The sequence below is a fragment of the Amblyraja radiata genome, chromosome 8, assembly GCF_010909765.2.
Source record: "Amblyraja radiata isolate CabotCenter1 chromosome 8, sAmbRad1.1.pri, whole genome shotgun sequence".
Lineage (NCBI taxonomy): Eukaryota > Metazoa > Chordata > Chondrichthyes > Rajiformes > Rajidae > Amblyraja > Amblyraja radiata.
Genome location: NC_045963.1, coordinates 5,613,401 through 5,628,214, shown reverse-complemented (window position 1 = coordinate 5,628,214; position 14,814 = coordinate 5,613,401). Strand labels below are relative to the sequence as shown.

At 42.7% G+C, this 14,814-nt stretch overlaps 1 protein-coding gene across 6 annotated transcripts in view; it reads right to left on the bottom strand.

Annotated features, from left to right (window-relative positions):
- Positions 1 to 14,814, bottom strand: part of utrn (utrophin) — a 395,823-nt gene that overhangs the window by 54,319 nt on the left and 326,690 nt on the right. For all 6 annotated transcript variants that reach the window (XM_033025073.1, XM_033025072.1, XM_033025074.1 and 3 more), the window contains 3 exons: positions 8,014 to 8,077; positions 5,380 to 5,441; positions 1,208 to 1,282 (listed from right to left, as the gene is read on the bottom strand). In XM_033025073.1, coding sequence (XP_032880964.1) covers positions 1,208 to 1,282; positions 5,380 to 5,441; positions 8,014 to 8,077 — 201 coding nt within the window. The remainder of the gene's footprint in view (positions 1 to 1,207; positions 1,283 to 5,379; positions 5,442 to 8,013; positions 8,078 to 14,814) is intronic.

Below are 14,814 nucleotides of genomic sequence, written 5' to 3'. Positions count from 1 at the left end.
CATGAATTGTCTCTAGAGTGTATGATAGTACTAGTGTATGTGGCGATTATTGGTCGGCATGGACTCGGTGGGCCGAAGGACCTGTTTCCATGCTACATCTCAAAACTAAACACACTGATTAAACTGTATTCAAGTTGAGTATAGAAGTTGGGATGTAATGTTAAAATTGTACAAGGCATTGGTGAGACCAATTCTGGAGTATGGTGTACAATTTTGGTCGCCTAATTATAGGAAGGATGTCAACAAAATAGAGAGAGTACAGAGGAGATTTACTAGAATATTGCCTGGGTTTCAGCAACTGAGTTACAGAGAAAGGTTGAACAAGTTAGGGCTTTATTCTTTGGAGCGCAGAAGGTTAAGGGGGACTTGATAGAGGTCTTTAAAATGATGAGAGGGATAGACAGAGTTGACGTGGATAAGCTTTTCCCGCTGAGAGTAGGGCAGATTCAAACAAGGGGACATGACTTGAGAATTAAGGGACAAAAGTTTGGGGGTAACATGAGGGGGAACTTCTTTACTCAGCGAGTGGTAGCTGTGTGGCATGAGCTTCCAGTGAAGGTGGTGGAGGCAGGTTCGTTTTTATCATTTAAAAATAAATTGGATAGTTATATGGACGGGAAAGGAATGGAGGGTTATGGTCTGAGCGCAGGTATATGTGACTAGGAGAGAATACGTGTTCGGCACAGACTAGAAGGGTCGGGATGGCCTGTTTCCGTGCTGTAATTGTTATATGGTTATATGGTTATATGAGCGGCTACGGTGGCGCAGCGGTAGAGTTGCTGCCTTACAACATTCGAAGCGCCAACGACCCAGGTTCGATCCCGACTACGGGTGCTGTCTGTACGGAGTTTGTACGTTCTCCCCGTACCTCGTGGTTTCCTCCGAAATCTTCAGTTTCCTCCCACACTCCAAAGATGTACAGGTGTGCAGGTTAATTGGCTTGGTGTATGTGTAAATTGTCCCTAATGTGTGTAGGGTAGTGATACTGTGCAGGGCTCGCTGGTCGGTGCCGACTCGGTGGGCCGAAGGGCCTGTTTCTGTGCTGTATCTCTAAAACTAACATTGAAGATGCAAACTCTAATCTAGCTGGCTGCCTATTGTTGCAAATTCTTACCACTTGCAATTTGTTACACATGTAAATAAATATTTTAAGAATCTTACAATAAAGCTGGAGATTATTGGAGAGCAGAATATGGAGGCAACTCACAACACAGTGCTTTTTGCAGTCGGCGGATCTTCATAGCAGTCCGGTAAGCAGAAAACCGCACGTTATTTAAATCACCTGCAATTAAAACAAAATACTATTATTAAACAGGTTGAAGGATAAATCAGAACCACTTCTCGGAGGACATAGGATTGCCTGATGAAAACAATGGCAGAAAGTGAAGCCATGCTGCTTCTTCTCTGTCCTTTAAATCCAAAACCAGGGGCCACACTTAGAATAAAGGGGAGGCCGTTTAGGATTGACATGAGAAAAAACGTTTTCACCCAGAGAGTTGTGAATTTGTGGAATTACCTGCCACAGAGGGCAGTGGAGGCCAAATCACAGGATGGATTTAAGAGAGAGTTAGATAGAGCTCTAGGGGCTAGTGGAATCAAGGGATATGGGGAGAAGGCAGGCACGGGTTATTGATTGGGGACGATCAGCCATGATCACAATGAATGGCTGGCTCGAAGCGCAGAATGGCTGCCTCCTGCACCTATTTTCCATGTTTCTCTATGTTTCTATAAGTGAAAGAAAACAAAGATAAGTATTATCAGTATGTATTCTTTATTTCAGATGCAATTGACAGCATGTACAGTGATGGTACATTTTAAGAGAAGGGATGATAAATTGAATCATTCCCGTTTAAATAGTCTGTTGGTGAACAAACATTGACTTAACACTTGCATACATTTTAAAAACTCAATTGTTTGCACATCCCCAATCCTTTCCACTCGCCACTTTAATTTTATGTTTCATGGATCTTGTGTTTTATGACTGTTGGCAGAGTGATTTCCCTCCTGGGATAAAGTTGTATTGTATTGTTTACACTCTTTTTGACTCATTCTGTCAGAATAGTAGAACATAAAACAGTATAGCACAGTGGTCTTCCAGCCCACCATATCCGTGCCGACCATGATGCCGATTTGAACAACTATTCTGCCTTCATTTGGTTGATATACCTCTAACCCTCGTCTGTTCACATGCCTGTACAAATGCATCTTCAACTTTGATATCATATTTACTTCTACCACCTCCTCCGCAGCTCGTTCCAGGCACCGACCACTTTCTATGAAAAAGCTTGCCTCGCGAATACCGTTTAAATATTTCCCCTCTCACCTTAAAGCTAGATTTAGTTTTAAGAACAAATAGCGCAGAAAGAGGCCCTTCAGTCCACCGAGTCCATGTCGGCCCTCAATCACCTGTACATTAGTTCTATGTCCGACAGTGAGACCACACCTGGAGTATTGTGTGCAGTTTTGGTCTCCAAATTTGAGGACGCACATTCTTGCTATTGAGGGTGTGCAGCGTAGGTTCACAAGGTTAATTCCCGGGATGGCGGGACTGTCATATGTTGATAGAATGGAGCGGCTGGGCTTGTATACTCTGGAATTTAGAAGGATGAGTGGGGATCATATTGAAACATAAGATTATTAAAGGTTTGGACACAGTAGAGGCAGGAAACATGTTCCCGATGTTGGGGGAGTCCAGAACCAGGGGCCACAGTTTACGAATAAGGGGTAGGCCATTTAGGAGATGATGAAACACTTTTTCACCCAGAGAGTTGTGAATTTGTGGAATTCTCTACCTCAGAAGGCTATGGTGGCCAATTCACTGGATACTTTCAAGCGAGTTAGATATTCTTAAAGATAGCGGAGTCGAGGGATATGGGGAGAAGGCATGAATGGGGTACTGATTGTGGATGATCAGTGAATGGCGGTGCTGGCTCGAAGGGCCGAATGGCCTCCTCCTGCACCTATTGTCTATTATCACACTGGGTGCAATTAATAGAATCCAACTCATCTACAAACCTGCACATCCTTGGAATGTGATCAGTACGTTACTAGAGAATATTCTGAGCGATATGATATACATGCACTTAGATAGGGAACAGGGGTGATTAGGGATAGTCAGCATGGTTTTGTATGTGGGAGATCACGTCTCATGAATATGAGAAGTTTTTTGAAGACATGACATAAAAGGTTGACGAGGGCAGAGGTGTAGACATAGTACATGTGGATTTAACACAGCGTTTGACATAGTTCTGCATGGTGGGCTACTCTGGAAAGCTAGATTGCATGGGATCCAAGAAGAGCTAGCTGACTGGATAGAGAATTGGCTTGATGGAAGGAAGCAGAAGGTGATGGTGGAAGGTTGCTTCTTGGACTGGAGGCCTGTGACTAGTGGTGTGCCTCAGGGTTCGGTGCTGGACCCGTTGTTTTATCATCTATATCAATGATTAGGATGGGAATGTACAAGGCATGATTAGTAAGTTTGCAGAGACACTAACGTGGGTGGTATTGTAGATAGGAAAGATGGTAATCAAAAATTGCAACAGGATCGATTGGGCAGGTGGACTGAGGAAGGTTGATGGAGTTTAATACAAGGTGTTGCATTTTGGGAAGTATGATTAGGGCAGGACAGACATGGTGAATGGCAGGTCTCTGGGGAACATTGCAGAACAGGGGGATCTAGGAGTACATGTATAAGACGTTGATGAGGCCACATTAAGAGTATTGTGTTCAATTTGGTCAGCCTGTTATAGGAAAAATGTTGTTAAGCTGAAAAGGGTGCAGAGAAGATTTACATTTATATAAAAACGTAGAACATAGGTGCAGGAGGAGGCCATTTGCCCCTTCGAGCCAGCACCGCCATTCATTGTGATCATGGCTGATCGTCCCCCAATTAATAACCCGTGCCTGCCTTCTCCCCATATCCCTTGACTCCACTAGCCCCTAGAGATCCAACTCTCTCTTAAATCCATCCAGTGATTTGGCCTCCACTGCCCTCTGTGGCAGGGAATACCACAAATTCACTACCCTCTGGGTGAAAATTTTTTTCTCACCTCAGTCTTAAATGGCCTCCTGTTTATTCTAAGACTGTGGTCCCTGGTTATGGCCAGGACTCAAGAGCCTGAGCTACATGGAGAAGTTGAGCAGGGTAGGACTTTATTCTTTGGAATGCAGAAGGGTGAGGGGTGAACTTATAGATGTGAATAAGATCGTGTGAGGAATAGCTAGGTAAATGCACAGAGATCTTGATCCAGACTAGGAGAATCAAGAACCATAGGACATAGGTTTAAGACGAGGGATGGAAAGATTTAATAGGAGTCTGAGGGGCAACACTTTTACACAAAGGGTGCTGCTTATATAGAACGAGCTGCCAGGTGCAGTGTTGAGGCAGGTACTATCACAATGTTTAAAACATATTAGATAGTTTAGAAGGATATGGGCCAAACGCAGGGAGGTGGAACTAGTGTAGATGGTGCATGTGGGTAGGAGTGGGTTAATTGTGCCGAACGGCCTGTTTCCACACCGTATGACTCTATGAAACTGGGACACCTGGAGAAAACCCATGCAGTCATGGGGAGAACATTACAAGCTTCACACAAATAGCTCTACTGTTGTGCCACAGTGCTGCCCCCTAGTACTTGACAATTCCACCTGAGGAAAAAGACTGGCAATCCACTATGCCTTGCATAATTTCCCAATATCTACGCCTTGCATCATTTAAAAACTTCTATTATGCCACACATCAGCCTCTAATGGTCCCGCTCTTGCACCCTCTCTAACCCTTCCACATCCTTCCTTTGATTAACTAGCACCCCATTTGTTTATCAATAGTTTTAAGGGTCTTCGATTAAAGGGCCTGTCCCTCTTGGCGATTTTTTTCGGCAACTGCCAACATCATTGACTGACCGAAAAATTTGCGGCATGATGACGTATGACGTGTTTTTTCAAGCGTCGCGCCATTTATTTTTTTTGTCCCTGCTGGATTTTGAAATGTTCAAAATCTTTTGGCGACACTGATATGATGCCGACAGTCGCCAAAAAAAATCGCCAAGTGGGACAGGCCCTTTATTCTCTACATTCAAAGGATCATGGAGTCATACAATACGCAAACAGGCCCTTGGGCCCAACTGGTCCATGCTGACCAGGATTCCCCATCTAAGCTAGTCCTATTTGCCTGCATTTGGCCCAGATCCTCTAATCCTTACCTATCCATTCCTCTAACAATTGACCTCCCAAAGTGCAAACCTCTCAGTTGTCCAGATTAAACTCCATCTGCCATTTCTCTACCCATGTTTTGAACCGCTCTATATCCTGCTGTATCCTTTGGCAATCTTCCACAACTCCACCAATATTAGAAGAATATTTTACACAGAATCCACTTACCCAATGATTGGAAAAGTTCTGTCATTTTTGGATGGTCCCAACAGGTGCTTTGAATCTGGTGGCTGGAAAGAGAATACACAGAGATCAACTCTCTTTTTAACCCTTCATCCACAATTAAATCTGAAATATTTAGGAATGAGATCCGTAAGCTTTTTTTACTACTCCTCGTGGAAAATAAGGTTTGTTTACCCAAAATGATGTGCATATTGGGACACTTCGAGCTTTATACATTGATAATAATAGATTTCAGTTTTCTATCAAGGGAGATAACAAAGTAAGATGGATGCAATTTCATAAACGGGTAAGGGTGATTTAACTAAATGGTGGCCCAGGCTTCAGATTCTAAATGGCCTCCTTCATGTTATTGCATGCAATTCTTACCATGCTGAATTGTTACAATTCTCTTTCCTCTGAAATTAAGTTTATTTTTTGACATGTACATATTAGCAAATCCACATTTCCAAAATGTTAAAATCGTAGAAAAGATACACCAGAAAGAATACTGCAAGCTTAGTGAAATGTACGAAGTAGGCAATGTCAGAATCTTTGATTTTCCAAGTAGTTTTCCTGCATTAACCTCAACAAAACTTGCTAAATACAAATTCCTCCTGTGAACATAACCTGATGGAATTCAATGTTACCATTGCTTGCTTTTAGCAACATCATCGTCATTGTTTTTCATTATCATTTCTGTCTTTTCAACCAGAGGGTGGGAGAAACTTGCTCATTAGTTTCCATTCACCCGACAGGCTTTCTCAAAGAAAGAAATTGAATTCTCATTGATCTTTACTTTAGACTGTGGAGATAAAATGTGGAAACAGGCCCTTCAGCCCACCAGGTCCATATAGACCAGGGATCACCCCTCATACTAGCACTATCCTACACACCGGGGACAATTTAGTTTGGTTTAGTTTATTGTCACGTGTAATTTAATCATTATTTAAATCCTTAATGTTATTTAGTCAGTTTAGTGATCACATTTTTTTTTCTCCCCGATTCCGATCATCTGGAACATTTTGATATAGTGAGAAAGCCTCTGGAAGCACAAAGTGTTACGAGGCCGTTAGGACAGCATGAGAAGGAGCTGAGTATCTGGAGCCTGCAATCATTTTGCTATTTGCAGCATGTTCCACCACACACAATAACCGTCCAAGTGAGAAGCCATGTAGCTGCAAAAATCTGGTTTTGGACTTTACACATTTGTTCTAGATCTCTCTGCATCTCTCGTCTCCCTCTTCCATGACTCTCAGTCTGAAGAAGGGTCTCAACCCCAAATGTCATCAGATTGCTCCAAATGTTTTTGAAGTATTGCCTTTAAATGTTATGACAGTACTTCCTTCTTGTGAGAAAGGTTATCAGGTAATGTTGACAAAAACACAACAGAATTAGTTTCAAAATTATTCAACGTGCTCAAGGTAAATCTGGGAAGTTTATTCCCACTGAATGAAACGACTTTATCAAAAGGTGCATTAATGCAAGAATGAAGTTGAAATCAGATCTTTCTCAGATGGGTGTCTCTGAAACAAACACTTCATTTGCAGTATTAATGCAAAGATCACAAATTTATTCAGAACATGAAAACCATAAAATACGGGCGCAGCTGGTAGTGATGGTGCGTCAATTCCAGTGATCCCGGTTCATTGAATTGAAAGTTACGGCATGGAAACAGGCCCTTTGGCCCACCCCATCAATCACCTGTCCACACTAGTTCCAAGTTGTCCTACTTCTGTATCCACTCCCTGCACACCAGGGTCAATTTATAGCAGCCCAATTAACCTACGAATCTGCACATTTTTGGGTTGTTGGAGGAACACCTTTAGGAAACCCATGCAGTCACAGGGAAAACATGCAATCTCCACACAGACAGTACCCACGGTTGGGACTCAAGCTGGGTCTGTGGCGCTGTGAGGCATCAGCTCTACCAGCTGCCCCAATGTGTCAACCGCAAGTTTAGTTACTACTTCTACAGCAGTCTGTGTGGAGTTTACACACTCTCCCAGTGACCAGCAAGCCCAGAGATGCGTGGGTTGTTCAATTAATAGATCATTATAAATCGCTCTGATGAGTGTGCGGGTAGTGGTGGAACCTTGAGGAATCGTTGAGACCCAATAGGATTATAGTTGAATATATTATAGAATAGATTATTGAATTTTGCAATTGCAAAACACTGCAAAAAAAAAAAACAATAGGCTGAATGACCTCACGTTATAATGTATGAGATCCTGAATGAATTCAGCACAGACCTCGGTGACTTTGTATGCAGTATAAACACATCTCTTTTGTATTTTGAGTATTATTACATCCACACTCAAAGATTCCAAGGGATGGTGAAGGGTTAAAGTGAACATTGCAAAACATTGGAACCAAGCAATCCTTACATTGTTTTGGAAGGTAGAAATATATAGTGCAAATGTAACTCGTTCTTTAGTCCCGGCAAAAAGATGGGCAATGAACAATGAGCGTTGAGAAATCCCATCCGGCAAACACTGATATCACAACATTTCACTGGTCTGAGTCCATATCCATGTACCTCGTCTGTAACTTTAACCTGTGGCAATTACCGCTGTCCACGCCATGTGTAAATCACAGCTCTCTCTCCACCCAGACAGTCACCATAACGCTACGTAAACTTACTTGATGTAATACGGCACTTTGTTGTTGTGGGACACAGCTCTCTGCCACGGCAACTGAACAGAAGCTAGAGAAATAGAAAAGATCAAATGTATGTCAATTCTAAAAGACGGATTAGAACGCAACTAAAATAAAGGACACAGAGTGCTGGGTTAATTCAGCAGGACATAGACAATAGGTACAGGAGGAGGCCATTCGGCCCTTCAAACCAGCACCACCATTCAATGTGATCATGGCTGATCATCCCCAATCAGTACACCGTTCCTGCCTTCTCCCCATATCCCCTAACTCCGCTATCTTTAAGAGCCCTATCTAGCTCTCTCTTGAAAGCATCCAGAGAACCTGCCTCTGAGGCAGAGAATTCCACAGACACCATTCTCTGTGAGAAAAAGTGTTTCCTCGCCTCCGTTCTAAATGGCTTACCCCTTATTCTTAAACTGTGGCCCCTGGTTCTGGACTCCCCCAACATCGGGAACATGTTTCCTGCCTCTAGCGTGTCCAAGCCCTTAATAATCTAATATGTTTCAATGAGATCTCCTCTCATCCTTCTAAACTCCAGAGTGTACAAGCCCAGCTGCTCCATTCGCTCAGCATATGACAGTCCTGCCATCCCGGGAATTAACCTTGTAAACCTAAGCTGCACTCCCTCAATAGCAAGAAAGTCCTTCCTCAAATTAGGGTACCAAAACTGCACACAATACTCCAGGTGTGGTCTCACTAGGGCTCTGTACAACTGCAGAAGGACCTCTTTGCTTCTATATTCGATTCCTCTTGTTATAAAGGCCAACATGCCATTCGCTTTCTTCACTGCCTGCTGTACCTGCATGCTTACTTTCATAGTCTGATGTACAAGGACCCCCAGATCCCGTTGTACTTCCCCTTTTCCCAACTTGACACCATTTAGATAGTAATCTGCCTTCCTGTTTTTGCTACCAAAGTGGATAACCTCACATTTATCCGCATTAAACTTCATCTGCCATGCATCTGCCCACTCACCCAGCCTATCCAAGTCACCTTGCAGCCTCCTAGCATCCTCCTCACAGCTAACACTGATCCCCAGCTTCGTGTCATCCGCAAACTTGAAGATGTTGCATTCAATTCCCTCGTCCAAATCATTAATATATATCGTAAATAGCTGGGGTCCCAGAACTGAGCCTTGCGGTACCCCACTAGTCACTGCCTGCCATTGTGAAAAGGACCCGTTTACTCCTACTCTTTGCTTCCTGTCTGCCAGCCAGTTCTCTATCCACATCAATACTGAACCCCCAATACCGTGTGCTTTAAGTTTGTATACTAATCTCTTATGTGGGGCCTTGTCGAAAGCCTTCAGATATAACACATCCACTGGTTCGCCCTTATCCACTCTACTAGTTACATCCTCGAAAAATTCTACAAGATTCGTCAGACATGATTTACCCTTCATAAATCCATGCTGACTTTGTCCAATGATTTCACCACTTTCCAAATGTGCTGCTATCCCATCTTCAATAACTGATCCTAGCAGTTTCCCCACTACCGACGTTAGACTAACTGGTCTGTAATACCCTGTTTTCTCTCTGCCTCCCTTTTTAAAAAGTGGTGTTACATGAGCTACCCTCCAATCCTCAGGAACTACTCCAGAATCTAAAGAGTTTTGAAAAATTATCACTAATGCATCCACTATTTCGGGGGCTACTTCCTTAAGTACTCTGGGATGCAGCCTATCTGGCCCTGGGGATTTATCGGCCTTTAATCCATTCAATTTACCTAACACCGCTTCCCGGCTAACCTGGATTTCACTCAGTTCCTCCATCTCATTTGACCCCCGGTCCCCTGCTATTTCCGGCAGATTATTTATGTCTTCCTTAGTGAAGACAGAACCAAAGTAGTTATTCAATTGGTCTGCCATGTCCTTGTTCCCCATGATCAATTCACCCGTTTCTGACTGCAAGGGACCTACATTTGTTTTAACTAATCTTTTTCTCTTCACATATCTATAAAAGCTTTTGCAGTCAGTTTTTATGTTCCCTGCCAGTTTTCTTTCATAATCTATTTTCCCTTTCCTAATTAAGCCCTTTGTCCTCCTCTGCTGGTCTCTGAATTTCTCCCAGTCCTCTGGTAGGCTGCTTTTTCTGGTTAATTTGTACGCTTCATCTTTTGTTTTGATACTATCCCTGATTTCCCTTGTTATCCACGGATGCACTACCTTCCCTGATTTATATTTTTGACAAACTGGGATGAACAATTGTTGTAGTTCATCCATGCAGGCTTTAAATGCCTTCCATTGCATATCCACCGTCAACCCATTAAGAATCAATCGCCAGCCTAGCTTGGCCAATTCACGTCTCATACCCTCAAAGTTACTTTTCTTTAAGTTCAGGACCCTTGTTTCTGAATTAACGATGTCACTCTCCATCCTAATGAAGAACTCAACCATATTATGGTCACTCTTGCCCAAGGGGCCATGCACAACAAGACTGCTAACTAACCCTTCCTCATTACTCAATACCCAGTCTAGAATAGCCTGCTCTCTCGTTGGTTCCTCTACATGTTGGTTTAGAAAACTATCCCGCATACATTCCAAGAAATCCTCTTCCTCAGCACCGTTGCCAATTTAATTCACCCAATCTATATGTAGATTGAAGTCACCCATTATAATTGTTTTACCTTTGTTGCACGCATTTCTAATTTCCTGTTTGATGCCATCCATAACTCCACTACTACTGTTAGGTGGCCGGTACACCACTCCCACTAGCGTTTTCTGCCCCTTAGTGTTTCGCAGCTCTACCCATATCGATTCCACATCCTCAAAGCTAATGTCCTTCCTTCCAACTGATTAGGTGAAAGGTGAGGATGAGGGGGGACTCTATCTTTGTTCTTTCTGGGAGGAGTAGCAGTATGGGACACAAAGATGCGAGTGGGGGATTTATCTATGATGATGGAATGGATTAAACCACGTTCACAAAAAAAAAGAAATATCCTGGATGTCCTAGAATGGAAATTCTCATATTGGGTCTCATCTTGGGACCAGATGAGGAGGAGACAGAGGAATTGAAAGTGGGGAAGGGCATCTTTGCCAGGGGCAGGGTGGGACGAAGTATAATCCAGATAAATGTGGGGGTTGGTGTGTTTATAGTCAGCGTCAGTCGATAGTCTATCCTCAGTGATGGAGACAGAGAGATCAAGAATGGGGAGAGAGGTGACAGAGGTAGTCCAGGTGAATTAGAGGCCAAGGTGAAAGTTAATGTGAAGTTATTGAGATCGATGAATTCTGCACGGGTGCAGGAGGCTGCCCTGACACAGTCGTTGACTGGGCCGTGAAAGAGTTTGATGCAACTGCCAAAAAGACTGGCACTGCTGGGACCCATGTGAGTGGCCACACCTTTAACTTGGAGCGAGTCAAAAGAAAAATGATGTAGAGCAGCACGATTCGCAGAGGAGAACATCTTCAAAATGTAGAAACAAAGAAACAACTAGATGCTGGTTTGTGCTTCGTGGTGTCAATGCAAACTTTTTTTAGTTTAACTTTTCAGTTTAGTTTATATATAGAGCATGAAAACGGGCCCTTCGGCCCACTGGGACCGCACCGACCAGTGATCACCGCACTTTAACACCATCTGGATGCTTTCAAGAGAGAGCTCTTAAAAATAGCGGTCAGGGGATATGGGGAGAAGGCAGGAACGGGGTACTGATTGGGGATGATCAGCCATGATCACATTGAATGGCGGTGCTGGCTCGAAGGGCCAAATGGCCTACTCCTATTGTCTATCTTTTATTTATTTATTTATTTATTTTTTATTAGAAGTAAGTACAATAATATGGTACTATAGATACCTAGTATATATTGGCATGTTACAATTCATGTACAGCTTCTTCTTATTTTTATTTTAACAATAAAAAGGAGACAGAAAAAGAATAGAAAAGAAATAGAGAAGTGTGTGATATCAGAAAGTGAGAAAAGGAAAATGGGAAAAGAAAGAAAATGAAGAGAAAAGAAGCAGAGGTAGAAGGCAGAAGGATAAAGGAGAGATAGCTATTTGTTATTCTTGACCACCATTTACCCAGTCCTGAAACGGATTGTTTCTTTCTACGTTTGTGTTGCACCATATGCTTCTAAGAAGTCGACAAATAGAGACCAAATTCTTGGGAATTGGTCTACTTTGTCTGTTAGGAGGAATCACATTTCTTCAAGATGTAAGGTTTCCAACATGTTTGAAATCCACATTTTAAGCGTTGGTATCGATGTATTTTTCCAAAATGTCAGCATACGTTTTTTTGCCATTATTAAACCATAATTAAGGAATGATTTTTGAAACATATTCAATTTATTTTCGTCTTCCAGTAATCCAAATATAATCAATTCAGTGTTAGGATCAAGTTTTATCTTAAGTAATTTTGTGAAAATCTCAAAGATTTCGCTCCAAAATTTGTGTAATTTTATACAAGAAACAAAAGAGTGTGTTATAGTGGCATTCTGAGATAGACATTTATCACAAATGGGGGAAGTATTTGGGTAGAATTTGTGCAGTCTAGTTTTCGAATTGTCTATTGTCTATCTACACGCACTAGGGACAATTTTACATTTATACCTAGCCAATTAACATATACGTCTTTGGAGTGTGGGAGGAATCTGAAGATCTTGGAGAAATCCCACACAGGTCACGGGAAGAACGACAAAATCCGTACAGACAGCACCCGTAGTCAGGATCAAATCCGGGGCTCTGGCGCCGTACGGCAGCAACGTTACCGCTGCGCCACCCGTGCCGCACAAACTGTTCACTTTAACCAGGGATATTCAATATTCAGGAGGGATAGAGAGAAAGGAAAAGGAGGTGGGGTAGCGTTGCTGATTAGAGAGGAGATTAACGCAATGGAAAGGAAGGACATTAGTTTGCAGGATGTGGAATCGGTATGGGTAGAGCTGCGAAACACTAAGGGGCAGAAAACGCTGGTGGGTGTTGTGTACAGGCCACCTAACAGTAGTAGTGAAGTTGGAGATGGTATCAAACAGGAAATTAGAAATGCGTGCGACAAAGGCAAAACCGTTATAATGGGTGACTTCAATCTACATATAGATTGGGTGAATCAAATTGGCAGGGGTGCTGAGGAAGAGGATTTTTTGGAATGTATGCGGGATAGTTATCTAAATCAACATGTAGAGGAACCAACGAGAGAGCAGGCTATTTTAGACTGGGTATTAAGTAATGAGGAAGGGTTAGTTAGCAGTCTTGTTGTACGTGCCCCCTTGGGCAAGAGTGACCATAATATGGTTGAGTTCTTCATTAGGATGGAGAGTGACATTGTTAATTCAGAAACAATGGTTCTGAACTTAAAGAAAGGTAACTTTGAGGGTATGAGACGTGAATTGGCCAAAATTGACTGGCAATTAATTCTAAAAGGGTTGACGGTGGATATGCAATGGAAGGTATTTAAAGACTGCATGGATGAACTACAAAAACTGTTCATCCCAGTTTGGCAAAAGAATAAATCAGGGAAGGTAGTGCATCCGTGGATAACAAGGGAAATCAGGGATAGTATCAAAGCGAAGGATGATGCGTACAAATTAGCCAGAAAAAGCAGCATACCGGAGGACTGGGAGAAATTCAGAGACCAGCAGAGGAGGACAAAGGGCTTAATTAGGAAAGGAAAAATAGATTATGAAAGAAAACTGGCAGGGAACATAAAAACTGACTGCAAAAGTTTTTATAGATATGTGAAAAGAAAGAGATTAGTTAAAACAAATGTAGGTCCCTTGCAGTCAGAAACAGGTGAGTTGATCATGGGGAACAAGGATATGGCGGACCAATTGAATAACTACTTTGGTTCCGTCTTCACTAAGGAAGACATAAATAATCTGCCGGAAATAGCAGGGGACCGCGGGTCAAAGGAGTTGGAGGAATTGAGTGAAATCCAGGTTAGCCGGGAAGTGGTGTTGGGTAAATTAAATGGATTAAAGGCCGATAAATCCCCAGGGCCAGATAGGCTGCATCCCAGAGTACTTAAGGAAGTAGCTCCAGAAATAGTGGATGCATTAGTAATAATCTTTCAAAACTCTTTAGATTCTGGAGTAGTTCCTGAGGATTGGCGGGTAGCAAACGTAACCCCACTTTTTAAGAAGGGAGGGAGAGAGAAAACGGGGAATTACAGACCAGTTAGTCTAACATCGGTAGTGGGGAAACTGCTAGAGTCAGTTATTAAAGATGGGATAGCAGTACATTTGGAAAGTGGTGAAATCATTGGACAAAGTCAGCATGGATTTACAAAAGGTAAATCATGTCTGACGAATCTTATAGAATTTTTCGAGGATGTAACTAGTAGCGTGGATAGGGGAGAACCAGTGGATGTGGTGTATCTGGACTTCCAGAAGGCTTTCGACAAGGTCCCACATAAGAGATTAGTTTACAAACTTAAAGCACACGGCATTGGGGGTTCAGTATTGATGTGGATAGAGAACTGGCTGGCAAACAGGAAGCAAAGAGTAGGAGTAAACGGGTCCTTTTCACAATGGCAGGCAGTGACTAGTGGGGTACCGCAAGGCTCAGTGCTGGGACCCCAGCTATTTACAATATATATTAATGATCTGGATGAGGGAATTGAAGGCAACATCTCCAAGTTTGCGGATGACACTAAGCTGGGGGGCAGTGTTAGCTGTGAGGAGGATGCTAGGAGACTGCAAGGTGACTTGGATAGGCTGGGTGAGTGGGCAAATGTTTGGCAGATGCAGTATAATGTGGATAAATGTGAGGTTATCCATTTTGGTGGCAAAAACAGGAAAGCAGACTATTATCTAAATGGTGGCCGACTAGGAAAAGGGGAGATGCAGCG